This window comes from Nansenia antarctica (assembly GCF_963989245.1).
Source record: "Nansenia antarctica genome assembly, chromosome: 10".
NCBI lineage: Eukaryota > Metazoa > Chordata > Actinopteri > Argentiniformes > Microstomatidae > Nansenia > Nansenia antarctica.
In genome coordinates, this window is record NC_137680.1 from 5065082 (window position 1) to 5079860 (window position 14779).

General features: G+C 41.8%; 2 protein-coding genes across 2 annotated transcripts in view; both read right to left on the reverse strand.

Moving 5' to 3' along the window:
* ncapd2 (non-SMC condensin I complex, subunit D2) overlaps window positions 1-3849 on the reverse strand; it is a gene marked incomplete at its 5' end in the record, with an annotated part of 45372 nt that extends 41523 nt beyond the window's left edge. The window contains 5 exons of the mRNA XM_080539991.1: window positions 74-219; window positions 983-1158; window positions 1415-1467; window positions 3467-3542; window positions 3732-3849. Coding sequence (XP_080396117.1) covers window positions 74-219; window positions 983-1158; window positions 1415-1467; window positions 3467-3542; window positions 3732-3849 — 569 coding nt within the window. The remainder of the gene's footprint in view (window positions 1-73; window positions 220-982; window positions 1159-1414; window positions 1468-3466; window positions 3543-3731) is intronic.
* A 2245-nt stretch (window positions 3850-6094) lies between these two features.
* Window positions 6095-10028, reverse strand: LOC308166934 (inhibitor of growth protein 4-like; the record flags this gene model as incomplete). Its single annotated transcript, XM_080541259.1, has 8 exons — window positions 6095-6904; window positions 7101-7162; window positions 7330-7474; window positions 7660-7774; window positions 8174-8288; window positions 8413-8579; window positions 9656-9727; window positions 9992-10028. 8 exons carry the CDS (start codon window positions 10026-10028, stop codon window positions 6865-6867), a joined length of 753 nt encoding a protein of 250 aa, XP_080397385.1. The 3' UTR covers window positions 6095-6864.
* Between the last annotated feature and the right edge of the window lie 4751 nt (window positions 10029-14779).

Consider the following 14779-nt stretch of genomic DNA (forward strand, 5'->3'; position numbering starts at 1 on the left):
TGGGGGAGATTATACATTACACAGAGACCCAATCAGCTGTAAGCAGTACACATAAGTCTGCCCTGTTCTGTACCTGATGAACTCCTCCTCCACTAGGGAGAGGCTCCAGAGGGAGCGGATGTCCAGCTGGAAGAGCTGGTTGAGGGTCTGCAGCACCGTCTCCCTCTCAGAGTCCCACTGCAGCAGCGGCTCTCCGCATGCCTTGCCCTTCTTAGCACTCTGAGGGACCACACCGGGGCAGGGATTAAAAAAGGATCGTGTGACGACATTAAAGAACTCAATCTTATCCGTTTTTTCTTAAATGCTCTCAGATTACCAAAGAAGTACTCATCATAGCCCTCAAAGACACTGGGAATGGCAGAGTATGAGGAAGACCATTGGCCAAGCTAACTATTATTTAATTAATCTTTCTACAGTCTATGTTCTACTGTACAGTCAACAGAAGCTATGGAATTTCTATGGTATAATAATAAATGGTGGTAATTTATTCTAGAATGCCCTCAGATTACCAAAGAAAATACTCATAGCCCTCAAAGGCCCTCAACGAAGAGTTGTGTCTCCTTGCCAACTGACACACACACACACACACACACACACACACACACACACACACACACACTGTCAGCAGCCTTCCTCCTGCCGTGTCCCATTTCTCTGGGAAGGGCAGAGTGTGAGGGAGACCGCTAGTTAACTGTAGATGGGCCCTTACAGCAGAGCAGACAGTCTCCACTGCACTGCCAAGATTACCCACCAATCAGGAGGCTGGAGCACACAATCTCTTAGCCTGACTGGCTCATACTTGCCATGATATCATCACTGGGCATTCATATACATACAGATACAACAGAGATTCATAAGACCACAAATACCCAGAATACAAGCATAGTGCGCGTGTGTGTGTTGGTGCACGCAAGCGTCTTGCAGGTGTATGATGCGTGTTGAGCTAACTATTGATAAATGACGCATTAGCAAGCAGACATACCTTACTGGGTGCCGTGATAATACACTGCCTGTATGAGGCACTTTCCAGGGACTCGGTGAGTTTGCATAGCAGGAAGACACTCATTTTGACAGCATTGAGCTGCTCCTTGCGATCTGCAGTAGAGAGCGTGTTGGAGAGGAGATGGGCGGGCAGGGAGACAGACAATCCACTGACCACTGTGGGATGGGAGAGGATAACGGGAAGGAGTGAGTAAGACGGTAGAACAAGCACTGTTTATCTAATGTTGGAAATCTTTATATCTTACATTGGGCTAAATTAATATTGCTTAAAAAACAGCCATGGCACAAATCATATGTATGGCTGTGAGAGATTGAATTCAGATGCTGATAAATATAGGGAACTCCATCTCATGTCCCTAGACAGACAACAATTAATTCCAGCGCCTTAATTTCAACACCACTAAACACTGACCTTGTATGAGCAACTCCACAGTGTCCTCTTTAAAGCCCAAGTCACTGCAATGCCTGGGAGAAGTGCAGTATGCAGTGTGTTAACATTCGACATCATTAAATACAAAGCCGACTTCATACATTACATCAGGGCTCGACATTAAGGCTTGTCCGCTTGTCCGGGACAAGTAAATTTTATGTTTGGACAAGTGGACTTCCTCCTGCAGTTGTCCGATGGACAAGTCAAAACAAAAAAACAAATCAATATGTATTAATATCTGCAAACATTAATTCCTCCTTCCGATCTGAATAGTAAAAAAAAAATAGCGCGCAAAGCGATGCCGCGCCTCATTCTCGCTGTTTCAGTCTCTCGTAGTTCGTTATCGTCATAGTTCGTAAATTCGCTCAGAGCGCCAGAGCGCACACTGCGTTCAACGTCATAGAGAGAAGTAATTTGATTGGACAAAAGGCATTCCATGAGTGCTGATCATATTCCAGAGCGAGTTTACGAACGCAGCCATAGTGTTGTAGGTCTCCTGTCACTAGTGCCATTCACGTGAACATGCGCATATTCGCTTCTTCTTAATGCCGGTTATTTTCATGTAGTTCGATGCGATCGTATATTTTAGGTTTGAAGTTTTAAGACCAGCACATCGCAATACGAACTTCAGCATGACACTAATGATAGATTTCTCAATTTGAATATAGGATACTATCCAAAGGCTAGCAAATAAGATTGCTTCCATTGGGGAGGGACTGTAGTTACAAACATTTTTTGTAAATATTCCTAGATATTCATCCCTTTTGTGGCCAATCTTAATCTAAAAGGGTTACGGTTAGGGTAATCACTGATTACCCCTATGTTTTTAAATAATTACAAAATATTGTTTAATGAATACATTTGAAAATTAAGGATACATCATTATCAAATCAATAGTAGTCAAATGTGTTATTTGCATACACATACACTCACTGGCCACTTCATTAGGCACACCTTGGGGTTGGACCCCCTCTTTTGCCTTCAGAACTGCCTTAATTCTTCATGGCATAGATTCAACAAGGTGCTGGAAACATTCCTCAGAGATTTTGGTCCATATTGACACTATAATATCACGCAACAGCCCGACTGGCACCAACAACCATGCCAGGTTCAAAGTCACTTAAATCACCTTTATTTCCCATGTTATGTGTAGTTATGTGTTTTTAGCATGTCGATGTTCTCCCAGTATGTTGTCATGTTATTAAAATACAGGTTAGACCTTCGTAGCGATGTGTTTTGTTAGCAGCGTTCGTAGCTGTGGCTGCGTTCAGAGTCACTTTTCTCCCATTCAGTGTTTGAGGTGAACCAATATTCAAATACGCCTGTCGTGTTCAATCTTTCTCTGATTTGAATGTATGACACATCATGTATGACACATCATTTGAAAGCTTACAATCTGTTAAAATCAGTTTAAGCATGTGTAAAAACTGAAAAATTACGTTGCACATTTCACCAGGAGCTGTCACATATTGGTTGTTGGTTATAATTGTATAGCCTATTGGTTGTTTTCTGGTGTTGTTTTCTTGTTTTGCTCTGTTTGTAGTCTACTTGATGTATTTTTATCAGCTGTTAAATCACCACAGCGGTTAATCCACTAATAGAGATAATAGCAGATTGAAAATGCTTGTAGCTAACTACTCTATATCTCGTGGTCGCAGCTATTGCGAATTGCTATTCACGCGAGTCAGCTGTGAATCACAGCAGGTCCTTGACGCTTGTTGCAAAAATGGATGACGAACGGCTGATACTTGAGGTGGGAAAATATATATTTTTGACGTTGACAACGCTCAGGTGGAGCATGGACAACGGGAAGTTGACACAACACCGATGGAGAGGTGACGCAACGCAGTAGGTGGATCTTGGGCGTAACGCAACCCCAGTCAAACGTTTGACTGCAGTATCTTCTATTCTATGCGCCTTATAATCCGGTGCGTCCTGTATATGAAAACAGTTCTAAAATAGGCCATTCATTGAAGGTGCGCCTTATAATCCGGTGCGCCTTATAGTGCGGAAAATACGGTAGTCTTTACTCACTGCAACACACTGTAACCGGTGTCAAAGTGCTCCAGAATACACAAAGGACCCCGGCTCCTGAGTGCTGCCTTGAAACCTGTGCAGAGGGAAAAGAAAATGAGTGCCAAAGAGATGAGCAACAACACAACTAAAGGCTGCTGTGCATCTGAAAACAAGATCCTGCCACCAGGCCATGTTTATTAGTTACTTTTGTCTCCATATTCACAAAAGGAATTGGACCATACCAACGACAGCATAACAAGGGTGACCATGTTGTACTACTTACTGCTGAGGTGGGATGGCAGTTGTTTCGAGGAGACGACATCCTGAACCACATACTGGTTAACGGCGCCTGTCTTAACCAGATCACCCACGCACACAGGCACATGGAAGTCCCACGACATCCCTGTCAACAGAATAACTTGTTGTTAATGTTAACACAGGTTATACAACAGTTAGTTCCGACCAAGTAATTTGATTGGACAAGAGGCATTCCATGAGTGCTGATATACAGTATAACAGCACTGGGACTTTTAACTATATGTATCACTCCGCCGCACAGATGTTCTACTAAACGACCGTTAATTAGACTGTTCAGGTTACTAGGCAACATCCAACATCCATTTGAAGTTCAGTTGCGGAACTATTTTTTGTTTATTTTTATGATTAAATAAACAAACAAGTCATAATCTGTTGTCGCTTATTACCGTTAAAGGCGGCTACACACTAGACGATTTTAACCCCGATTTAGCTGTCGTGCATTGCAACAATTGCATGTCGTCTAGTGTGTAGCCGCCCTAACTAATAAATCGCGCTGTAGAACTGTTGTATAAAAGCAATATCACACGAGAGGTCGTGCTGTTATACTGAATATCTCTTGTTCTCTCTCTTTTGCTGTACATTACCTCAGGACTTTCTCCTCAGAAACATTACCTCAGGTAATTCACCACAACAGTTGTATAAAAGCAATATCACACTGGAGGTCGTGCTGTTATACTGAATATCAGCACGGCTGTGATCGTCTTACATTTACATTTACATTTTTGGCATTTAGCAGACGCCTTATTCCAAAGCGACTTACAATCAATACATTTGAATACTAAGCATGTGAATCAGCAGTCCACCATTCGTTGCAGGAAGAGTACTCTAGCTCGGGCCGGGGGCCACTGATAGAAGGAAAAACCTTCTCCCTATTATCGCCTTCTACTAAAACTTAGTTTGTCTTGTCTTCTACCTACGACCGAATCACAGCCGTGCTGATATTCAGTATAACTCACTCCCTCTCCTGTGATATTCAGTATAACTCACTCCCTCTCCTGTGATATTCAGTATAACTCACTCCCTCTCCTGTGATATTCAGTGTAACTCACTCCCTCTCCTGTGATATTCAGTATAACTCACTCCCTCTCCTGTGATATTCAGTATAACTCACTCCCTCTCGTGTGATATTCAGTGTAACTCACTCCCTCTCCTGTGATATTCAGTGTAACTCACTCCCTCTCGTGTGATATTCAGTGTAACTCACTCCCTCTCGTGTGATATTCAGTGTAACTCACTCCCTCTCGTGTGATATTCAGTATAACTCACTCCCTCTCGTGTGATATTCAGTGTAACTCACTCCCTCTCGTGTGATATTCAGTGTAACTCACTCCCTCTCGTGTGATATTCAGTGTAACACACTCCCTCTCGTGTGATATTCAGTGTAACACACTCCCTCTCGTGTGATATTCAGTGTAACTCACTCCCTCTCGTGTGATATCGCTTAATTGTTGCATCCTTGCTAGTTAGCATAGCTAGTTAAAGACAAACGACCAAAACAAACAAACATGTTCCGAAAACAAACGTTTACAACTTTACTTCACGGAAATTATCCAGCCAACTGATATCGTACTTTATTACTAAGTTTGCCCAGAGACCGTGTGGTAACTAACTACCTGGACGGACAGTAAACATCGGCTGGTGCTAACTAGGCTAGCTAGCCATCAATGAATGCGAGTGGGTGGGTGACGCTATCTAGCCAAGTTACCCAACTATTCAAAAAGACGATACAACAGTTAGCTTGCTATAAGTGATGTAATGATATAATACTGGTATATATAACGATGAAACATAATCAAACACTTACCAGAATCTTTTGAAGCGCCCCTCGCCACAATTTAAAACAACAGTTTATAAGTTTGTGTGAAGGTTCAAATCACAACTGTCGAAACCGACTCGAGGCGAAGGTTTTATTTTGAATTCCTCCTTCAGCGCGGGACAGGAACTACGTCATCGCCCCGCCCCTCCCCTCCCACTTGGCCCCTCCTCCTCTCCCCATTCAAGTGTGCAAATAGTGCCACCTACCTGAAGATAATGAACAATGTCTTTGTCAGTGAATAAGACATTGTATTTTATGTAGTTAGTGAAATAAATGTAAAATTTTTTCTCCTTCTGTTTTTAATCAAGCCCCCAAGTATATGACATATTGGTTTAATCACACATTGAATTATACTTTTAAATATTTAGCATTCTTTTTGAGAATAAATGATTGTCTCCACTACTGCGCCTGAACACAAGTCTACTCAATTCAGGTACAGAGCAGCCCTTTATGTAGTTGTGCAGAAAAAAAAAGATAAACCACAAAGAACAAAACAGACAGTTGTTTGAGGTAGTAGCTGTATTCAAACTGAGAACACAATTTTCCCCATGAACCCATGTTTCAGCTACAGCATTGACAATATTTCCCTTGTGAAACATATTTTGTCTCTAAATGATTTCAATAATATCAAAATGAAGTAAAACTCAGTTAAACCTACTAACTATCACACAGATAAAAGCACAACAATACTGTAAAAATTAAACAGCATTGTCTTGTTTGTTTTTTTCATGTTTTCTTGGCTATAAGTAGTGTTAGAGTCTAGAGAGAGCACGCAAAATATTATTAAAAAGCAACAAACGTTATCATACAGTAATCCAAGGCCAAATAACTGTATACATGTCACAGTACTCCAATTCATTTCGGTTAATCAAATGTAGTCTTATGCATAGCACAGTATATCATGGACACTAGAACCGTCAATTCACTGTAGGAATTGTAGTGTTTATTGTTCACTTGCAAAACCAAAAATGAAAAAAAGAATGAAGGATAAAAAAGCAAAAATAAAAACACACCAACAGTAACTCATATCATGTACATACAATATCAGCTTTTTAAAAACGTGATATTGAAATTACATCTGTAACCGCACACCTCCTTTTACACACTGCATCAGACCAAGGCAGTCAAATGAAAGTAAACAAAGAAAGAACAAAAATGACAAGATAAAAGGTAATACTATCCTGGGGGGGTAGAAAAAAGATTGGGTTTCTTTCACTCTTTCTCTGGTAGTTTCTCCGTACTTGTCCCTTGTGACTATTAGTGACTACACACTAATAAAGCCTTATTTTCTCTTTCTGTCTTGAGAGCAGCGTGGACAATACCTGTATGGGATTAAGAAGAGTAGTTGTTGAAAAAGAGATGAAACCTGAACATGTTTTACGTATAGAAGTATTATAATCCCGCAAATTCACAGGACTACCTGTATCACATAACATATAATATGTGGCTCATATAGTAACTGTAGTCTATATAGAGCTTTTATTTCCTTCTTTTTCACAGCCTGATTTGGACTCTCACCATTTTCCTCTTGGTTTGGTCGTCAGGCCCACACAGGCAAAGTGGAACCACTCAATGGAACACTGCGAAAGCAATCAACACAAACTCAGAACCCAACATTAACATACTGACCTACCGATACTCTGCAGAGGCAACAGATTGACAAAGGCACACAACAATATACAATTGTACTGATGGGTCCTTAATACACTATTATAAACCTCATGGGGAGTTTCTGGGGGGAACTCACATCAGTGTTGTCACAGCCTATCATCTCTCCATAGGACACCTGGTGACACAGGCAGTAAGTGGGCTCATTGGGGTCAACGGGCATGTCCAGCACGTCAGAAGGGTGCACGTTCCCGAAATTTGCAGCAGGAGCAGTGAACTCCCCCCTTGACGATAAGAGAGAGAGAGAGGTGAGCAAGCATCATGAACAATGACATAAAAAACTATGTCAGAAGATTTGTTAGCCAAAAATACGGACAAAATAATTGAAGACAAGTGCTTCCTCCTTTCCTTTAAGGAAGGGAGGAAAATAAGGTGGTGGATGAGAGGTCAAAGGTCACAATAGACATACGGTTGGAGGAGTTTGACTTTCTTCTGTGCAGTCTTTGGACTGCCGTCTTCATCAGAGCTCTTCACTTTAGACCGGGTTTTAGCTATTTTCTTCTCTTTCTGCGCCCTGGACTCGTCTGAAATATGAACACACGTCACATTTTCACACTTTGTTTTCTTGTTATGATTTAATATAGTATATTCCTGTCTTTAACATTCTACAATTCAAATGTTCCAACTGTTTCAAGACTAAAAACAAACACACACTATTACATAAGGTTCAGATATAGGAAAAAGTTAGGATATTTATAGCATAGCATAGTGTACAGCACAGTGTTTATTGTATAGCAGATAGTGTACATAGCCTTTATTTATTTATGTCAACCAGCTCTTTTCTCTTTTTTTGGCTCTCTTGTTTTTAGTCTTTCTTCCAAGCACCAGGGGAGCCCCCCCCTCCTAAATGTCGTTGTATGGTACCTGTACTATATAAATGACAATAAAGACCATTCATTCATTCATTCACTATAGCGACATACTTTTTTTCCCCTTACTGGAGGCGGAATCATAGTCTGTGCTTTCTATCTGCTTCTCCTTCAGGTCAGCCTCGAAGCGGGCGAGGTCTGTGTCCAGTCTTCTAATGTGCTTGTCCACCTGCAGGAAAAACCAATACAATTCTTCAACCGACACAGATTGAGCAGCACCCATATTAAGGAAGCAGAGAAACTATTTCTACATAAGCACTAGAAAGCATATAGAACATTAGATTAGTACTGACCATCTCATAGGTCTGCATGGCCAGTTGCACTTTGTCATCCCCAAATTCCTTGCATTTGCTGTAAGACTGCTGGATTTGTCTCAGAATGGAGAGCTTCTGCTCGGAGGAAAAAGTCCTGGCATTGGATGTGTACTCCTTCGCCAGAAGGTCTATTTGGCCTTTCAGATCTGAGAGAGAGAGAGAGAGAGAGAGAGAGAGAGAGAGAGAGAGAGAGAGAGAGAGAGAGAGAGAGAGAGAGAGAGAATAGGCTATTTTCTGTTTAGACAACACAGTTTCTGATTTTCAAGAAATTATATTCTACACACTAAGCAAAGAAGGGCCGTGCAAATACTGTCTCCCTGACTGTTCACACGTATTTGTTCTGTAATTTGCTGACAATGTAGGATAATCAGATCAGTCAAATGTGTTTTTGTAGACTAGGGATATGGCTGCTCTTCAGTCATGGTAATCAGATTGTTATGGTAATCTCATCTGGTTGTTATGGTTGATTTGCAGACCATGGGCCATTCAGATAGAAGTGGGTGAGTGTAAATAGTGACTTGCATTATGCATTGTGACAATCGAACATACTCAGTCTTGCAAAGTTTCAGGGACTATGTAAACAAGCAATAAACTAGTGTTGGCAGCTTTTCTTTCCCATAAGAAAGAAAATACAAATAATTGAAATAAAAACATCCCGCCATGGCGCAGTTTGTAATAAAATCGTAATTTCAATGGTTCACAATGGTTCGCCGGCGGTTATCCCATTTCTCGGACATCAAGCTTGCCAACTGTCTATTGCAAAGTAATGTATAATAATGAGCTACGGGAATGAACGACCTAATTTGACCAAATCCCGAGTTGGAGCTTCGTAGTAATAACCCGAGTGTAATTGCAAAGTGCATTTATTTTTTTTGCACGGCACATTTGGCAGCTTGATGCACAACAAAGGGGACACCAACTAGAGTATTATTACAAACTGAAACTGTGTCTAGGCGGGGTAATCTTATTTCGATACATGACAAAAACTAGTCTCCAACTCCAATACAGTCCGGCAGAGGATAGTGAGGATACTGACTACTATCCGGCTGGATTAAACGTGATCAACCAACTGCAACTTCGAGCCCCACATGTGAGTAGGATTATATTTAATATTTACATGTTGGATATAGTTAGCGTCAAATAATAGCGTAAATATGAATATAATATCATCCTAGTCACATATGGATGATGGGGGGCTACTCCCCCGCCATTAATCTCTTACCCTCTGTGCGTTGATCCAAGTCTCTCATTAGATTGAAGTTCCTCTGTAATTCAAACGGAAGGTTCTCTATGCCTGGTGACAGACAGGGGAACGTCAGATGTCAGATCAATCATGCACATTTTTATTTAGTGGTTGATATGCTACTATCTACGCTACATAACATAGCCGTTGAAAGCTGAATACTGACGCTAACGTTTTGCTGGCTAGCTTAGCAGTAAGCAGGCAAGAGGCTTGCTATCTTAAAAAAATAATAATTCATCATTACAGCTAAATCTACGAAATGGTCGTCGTTATCATACCTCATAAATCATATAAACATCAGAGAAATAGCCTTACTGTCCAAATAGTGTTCCAAATACATTCCCGCCGCCATCTTGGAAAATGTAAACAACACAACTTCCGGCAGGGCCTAGAAAAGGATGGCGGATGGATACACGACGAGTCTCGAGCGCGGGGCTTCTCACAGAAAAAGCAATCCGCAATAATAATAATAATTAATTAATTATTAATATTATTACTATACCTCGTGTTATGAATACAATGCGTTATGAAGTGTAACGTTTTATTATCTTGAAAAAAATATACAGTAGTGTAGCTGGATTCACATTCACAGGCAGCTGCCCTCCCTGTCCCCAGATGAATGTTATGGTTTATTTCTCTATCGTTGACATCGTTGTCATGGCGACGTTAACTGTTGTTGGAGAGAGTTGTGTTGTGTTGTTGTATTAATTAACGTTACACAGAATAATTACTATCAGCTCCTAAATCGCAAACTAGTTTTTTTTTCTCTAGTACACAATTTCTACACAACTAGTGTAAATGTAGTTGTAAGAGAATAATATGTTTGAGTCAGGAATAAATATGAACTAAAACTGTCTCCGCCTCGGTTTCGTGTTGGTCCAATCACAAGAGAGTGACGTCACGTTCATTAATTGCGGTAGCAGGTAGGGTCTTCGCGAGACATTCCGTTGACATCCTTTTCAAAATGGAGTAAGAAAAGAAAAGTTGACCAAGAACACAAAGAGGAGCTCGAACAACAGAACACGAAGGTGAGGAGGACAACACAACTTTGATGTTTGGCTCGGACAGTTGAGGATATGTTTGACAGACTGAAGCTCAGCTTCTACCCCAGGGCCATTCAGGCCCTGAACACAGCAGCCCTGAACACAGCAAAGACCTAGGTTCTAGGCCCTGGACAATCTAGACAATTTGATGGCAGCTACTAGATTGTAATCAAGTGCAATACTGAAACACAACTGTGAACATTTCAAACCTGCAAACTGCGACACTTTAAATGAATGTGCAATAACACTATGTGCAATATGACAACCCTCGTGTACAGAAGGTTCAGAGATAGGAAATGTTAGGATATTTATAGCATAGCATAGAGTACAGCACAGTGTTTTATTTGTACAGTATAGTATAGTGGATAGTGTACATAGCCTTTATTTATGTAAACCAGCTATTTTCCCTTCTTGTTTTAGTTTTCTTTTCCTAGCACCAGGGGAGCCCCCCCTCCCAAATTTCGTTGTTTGGTACCTGTACTGTATTAATGACAATAAAGACCATTCATTCATGTTTGAGGGAAAGAAGAAATTCAAGCAAATACCAAAAATAAAATAAAGAAATTATGCAAAATGCCGTAGCAGAAAGGGCTCTCATGCCAAACAGGTGCATCGGCACAAAGTGTGTAATCACTATAATGACTTCAGTCACAGTGTCCTCCCAGTCCCAACCCCATAGTGCAGTTGCTCCCAAGGCCCCTGAAGTCATGAAAGAGCGAGAGAGTGCCTGTACCCAGTGGTGGACTCAGGCTGTTTGAAGGGCAGGGGGGGCGAAAAGAAAAAAAGGGCACCTACTGCACAACATGGGACCCCATCAGTGCACATGGTCAAGTTTAGACCGCATTGGAAGGGCAGCCAATAAGGCACATCCTCTAATTTTGCCACTCAAAAGGGCATTTTAGTGCGACGTTTTTCAACTGTGGGTCACATGGTCAAATTTAGACCATTGGAGGGGCACCAATAGGGCACGTCCTCTAATTTTTGACACTCAAAAGGGCACTTAAGCGAGATGTTTTTCAACCATGGGGGCACCAGGAGGGGCGGTTGCCCCCCCTGCCGCCCCCCCTGAGTCCGCCAGTGCCTGCCCTGTACCTATAATTTCAGCGGGTTGCTAATGCAGAGGTGTGTATAAACCTGGCCTTCATTAAGCCAATAGAAAGAGCGTAGGAAATGCAGACGGTGCATAGTCGCCGCTGGCGCTGCCCCCACTGAAATGTTGAGCCTGGCCACATTGACTAACCTGTGGAATATCATCATAACAAGATTAATTTGGCAGACTTGTCTTACTTATTGAACAGCTACAGATGGCACATTTTAGGGCACTCTGTGGGGGCGGATTGAGGAGGTCTCAGTCTGAGATCACTGGAGGGAATTTTTTGTTGGATCTAAAAAGCTGATGTTCCACTCTGTCACCCCCCCAGGCCATCGCTGAGCAGATCTGACTTGTGCTGATCGATGTCGGACCACAGTGATGCTGACTATGAGGAGAAGGTCAAGCAGGTGAGAGAGGACCCGGTTTCAAATACTTCAAATCCTTTTCATCCTTTTGTTCCTTGAAATAAATCGCTGATCCCCACATGAATGGATTAGTTAAACCGTGCTTCTACCTGCCAAGTCATGTGAGATCAGTGATTTTTTCTTGAAGGAGCTGAAGGGATGCAATAATGCGCTTTTCTCATTATTTGGGAAACACAGCTCCTTGCGTCCTCTTCTCTGTCCTTCCACTCGTGTCCTACTAGAAAAGGCATTGGAAGAGAAGATCTAGGTCCCTTCCCTGACATATTGTCCGTCAATGCTTTTTTTGAGGACAAAGCGGAGTGGAGGACGGAGGAGAGGATGCAGTGGAGTCATGAAACAATTTTAAGTCTTGAAACGTGTTATCCTTCCGTTTACTTTCTCGTCCCGTCCAGCTGATTGACATCACAGGCGAGGACCAGGACGAGTCAATGATCGCCCTCCATGACTGCGACGGGGACGTCAACAGAGCCACCGACGTCCTGCTGGAGGGCAACCCAGACCCAGAGGTCTTTATTTTTCTTTTTTTATGCAATTAAGTATGTAAATACGATATTTGACTTTTGGGTACGCAGTATGTATATTATGAGATTGTATTCATTTGAGCATTCGAACAGGAAGCATCTTTATGATTTATGGAGAAGGGATGGGATTAAATAAATGTGTACTTATTCTCATTTCTTTTCGAATATGTGATAAAAAAAAATAATAATAATGAAAGTTAAATGTGCAACAATTTCTTTTGCTTTATGCTTTTTAATTCTATTAGTTTTGTTTTCCGTTATGTTAACTATTGTTGCTGTATCTTGCTTTGCACATATTTGAAATAAACATCTCAGTTAGTCAATCAAAAGTTTTACTTCTGAAAATGTAATCAGATTTTTTTTCTTCTTCTAGGCAATGGTTCTCGCTACTCTTGCCAAACATTCGCTTCCGTCTACCTTTGCACCAGTGATGGTGGAGCTGGCCCAGGCTCTGGCTGCAGACAAAGTAGCACTGAGTGGAATGAGGCTGTCACGCACATCAGCAGCATACAAAATGGTGTATGGATTGGGGTATACATTTTCAGAGAGGATCTTCAGCAATACACAGAAGTATCCATTTTCCATCGTCCTCGATGACAATACTACCAATGGTCATAAAAAAGTGCTTTCCATCCTGGTTAGCTACTTCAACCCAGACCGGAAGACAGTCGATGTGGAACATCTTGGCTCTTTAGAAGTCTTGAATGTCACCGCTCTCAATCTAGAGAAGTTGCTGGTTAAGTTCTTTGAAGATAACAACATCCCGTGGTCCAACCTGGTCAGCATGCTGATGGAATCCAGCAGTGTTATGCGAGGCAGCAAGATGGGGTTGGAAACGAGAGTGCGGCAGAACCACTGCCCAACCCTACTTGACGTTGACGGTGATAGTTTCCACCATATCCACAACGCTGCAAAGGTTTTTGCAGCTCCTTTCAGCAACTATCTTGAAAAGCTGTTCAGCGACGTGCATACAGATCATAAACGGGCTTCAGACCGGGTTAGTTAATAATATTCAATTTAATTTATAGAGCACTTTTCAGTTCAGAATGATGCATGCTACTGACTGCAATGCTTGCCTCTACACTAAACCTAATATACAGTATACTCTACAGTGCTATACTTACCTGTTGGGAGAGTGTATACTATAGATAAACCAAATTTCATTTGCTCAACTGTCATATTTACTTGTAGAGAGAAATCCAAGTGTATCCTTGTACTAACAGGGTTTCCGCGGATCCTTAAAAAGTCTTAAAAAGTCTTAAATTCATGTATATAAAATTAAGGCCGTAAAATGTCTTAAATTCATTACAAATGTCTTAAACTGGTCTTAAATACTTTACCCAAACGTCTTAAAATTGTCGGGGCAGGACTATTTAATTTTACTTTTTCTCGCGGCATTTTTCTATTGAGCAAACGTTTAATTTCATTGAGTAGCGCGCAGACTCCTCCCCCTTGCGTTCCTTTGGTTATAGTCAGCTGCAGTGCTTGCTACCTAGCATTAGCCAGTCTGCGAGATGGGGAAGTGCAAGTTCAACGAGAGGTGGCTTGACGACAGAAGATTTTGCGATTGGCTTAAGTCCACCGGCTACCCAGAAGAAGCAAGATGCACTGTGTGTAGGAAAACATTCAAACTCGGCACCATGGGCATTAAGGCGGTTGAGAGCCACCTAAAAAGCGAGAGGCATAAAACGGCTGCTAAGGGCCAACAGCAGACGCCAGGAATCTCCCAGTTCTGCGTGTCTGCCCCGGGCTCAGCGCCCCAGACAACGGCTGCCGCTGCTAGCAGCACTGCTAGCGATCTCAGAGCAACGTTTGGTGGAACACCTACACTGAAATCGGAGATTGTGTGGGTTCTCAATACAGTGGTAAAGCACCAGTCCTACTCCTCCAACGAGGGGATTGGAGATATCTTTCGGATTATGTTTCCCGACTCCCAAATCGCCACTACATTTGCTTGTGGAAAGGACAAGGCGTCATACATAATACGTTTCGGATTAGCTCCTTACGTCAGAAACGAGCTG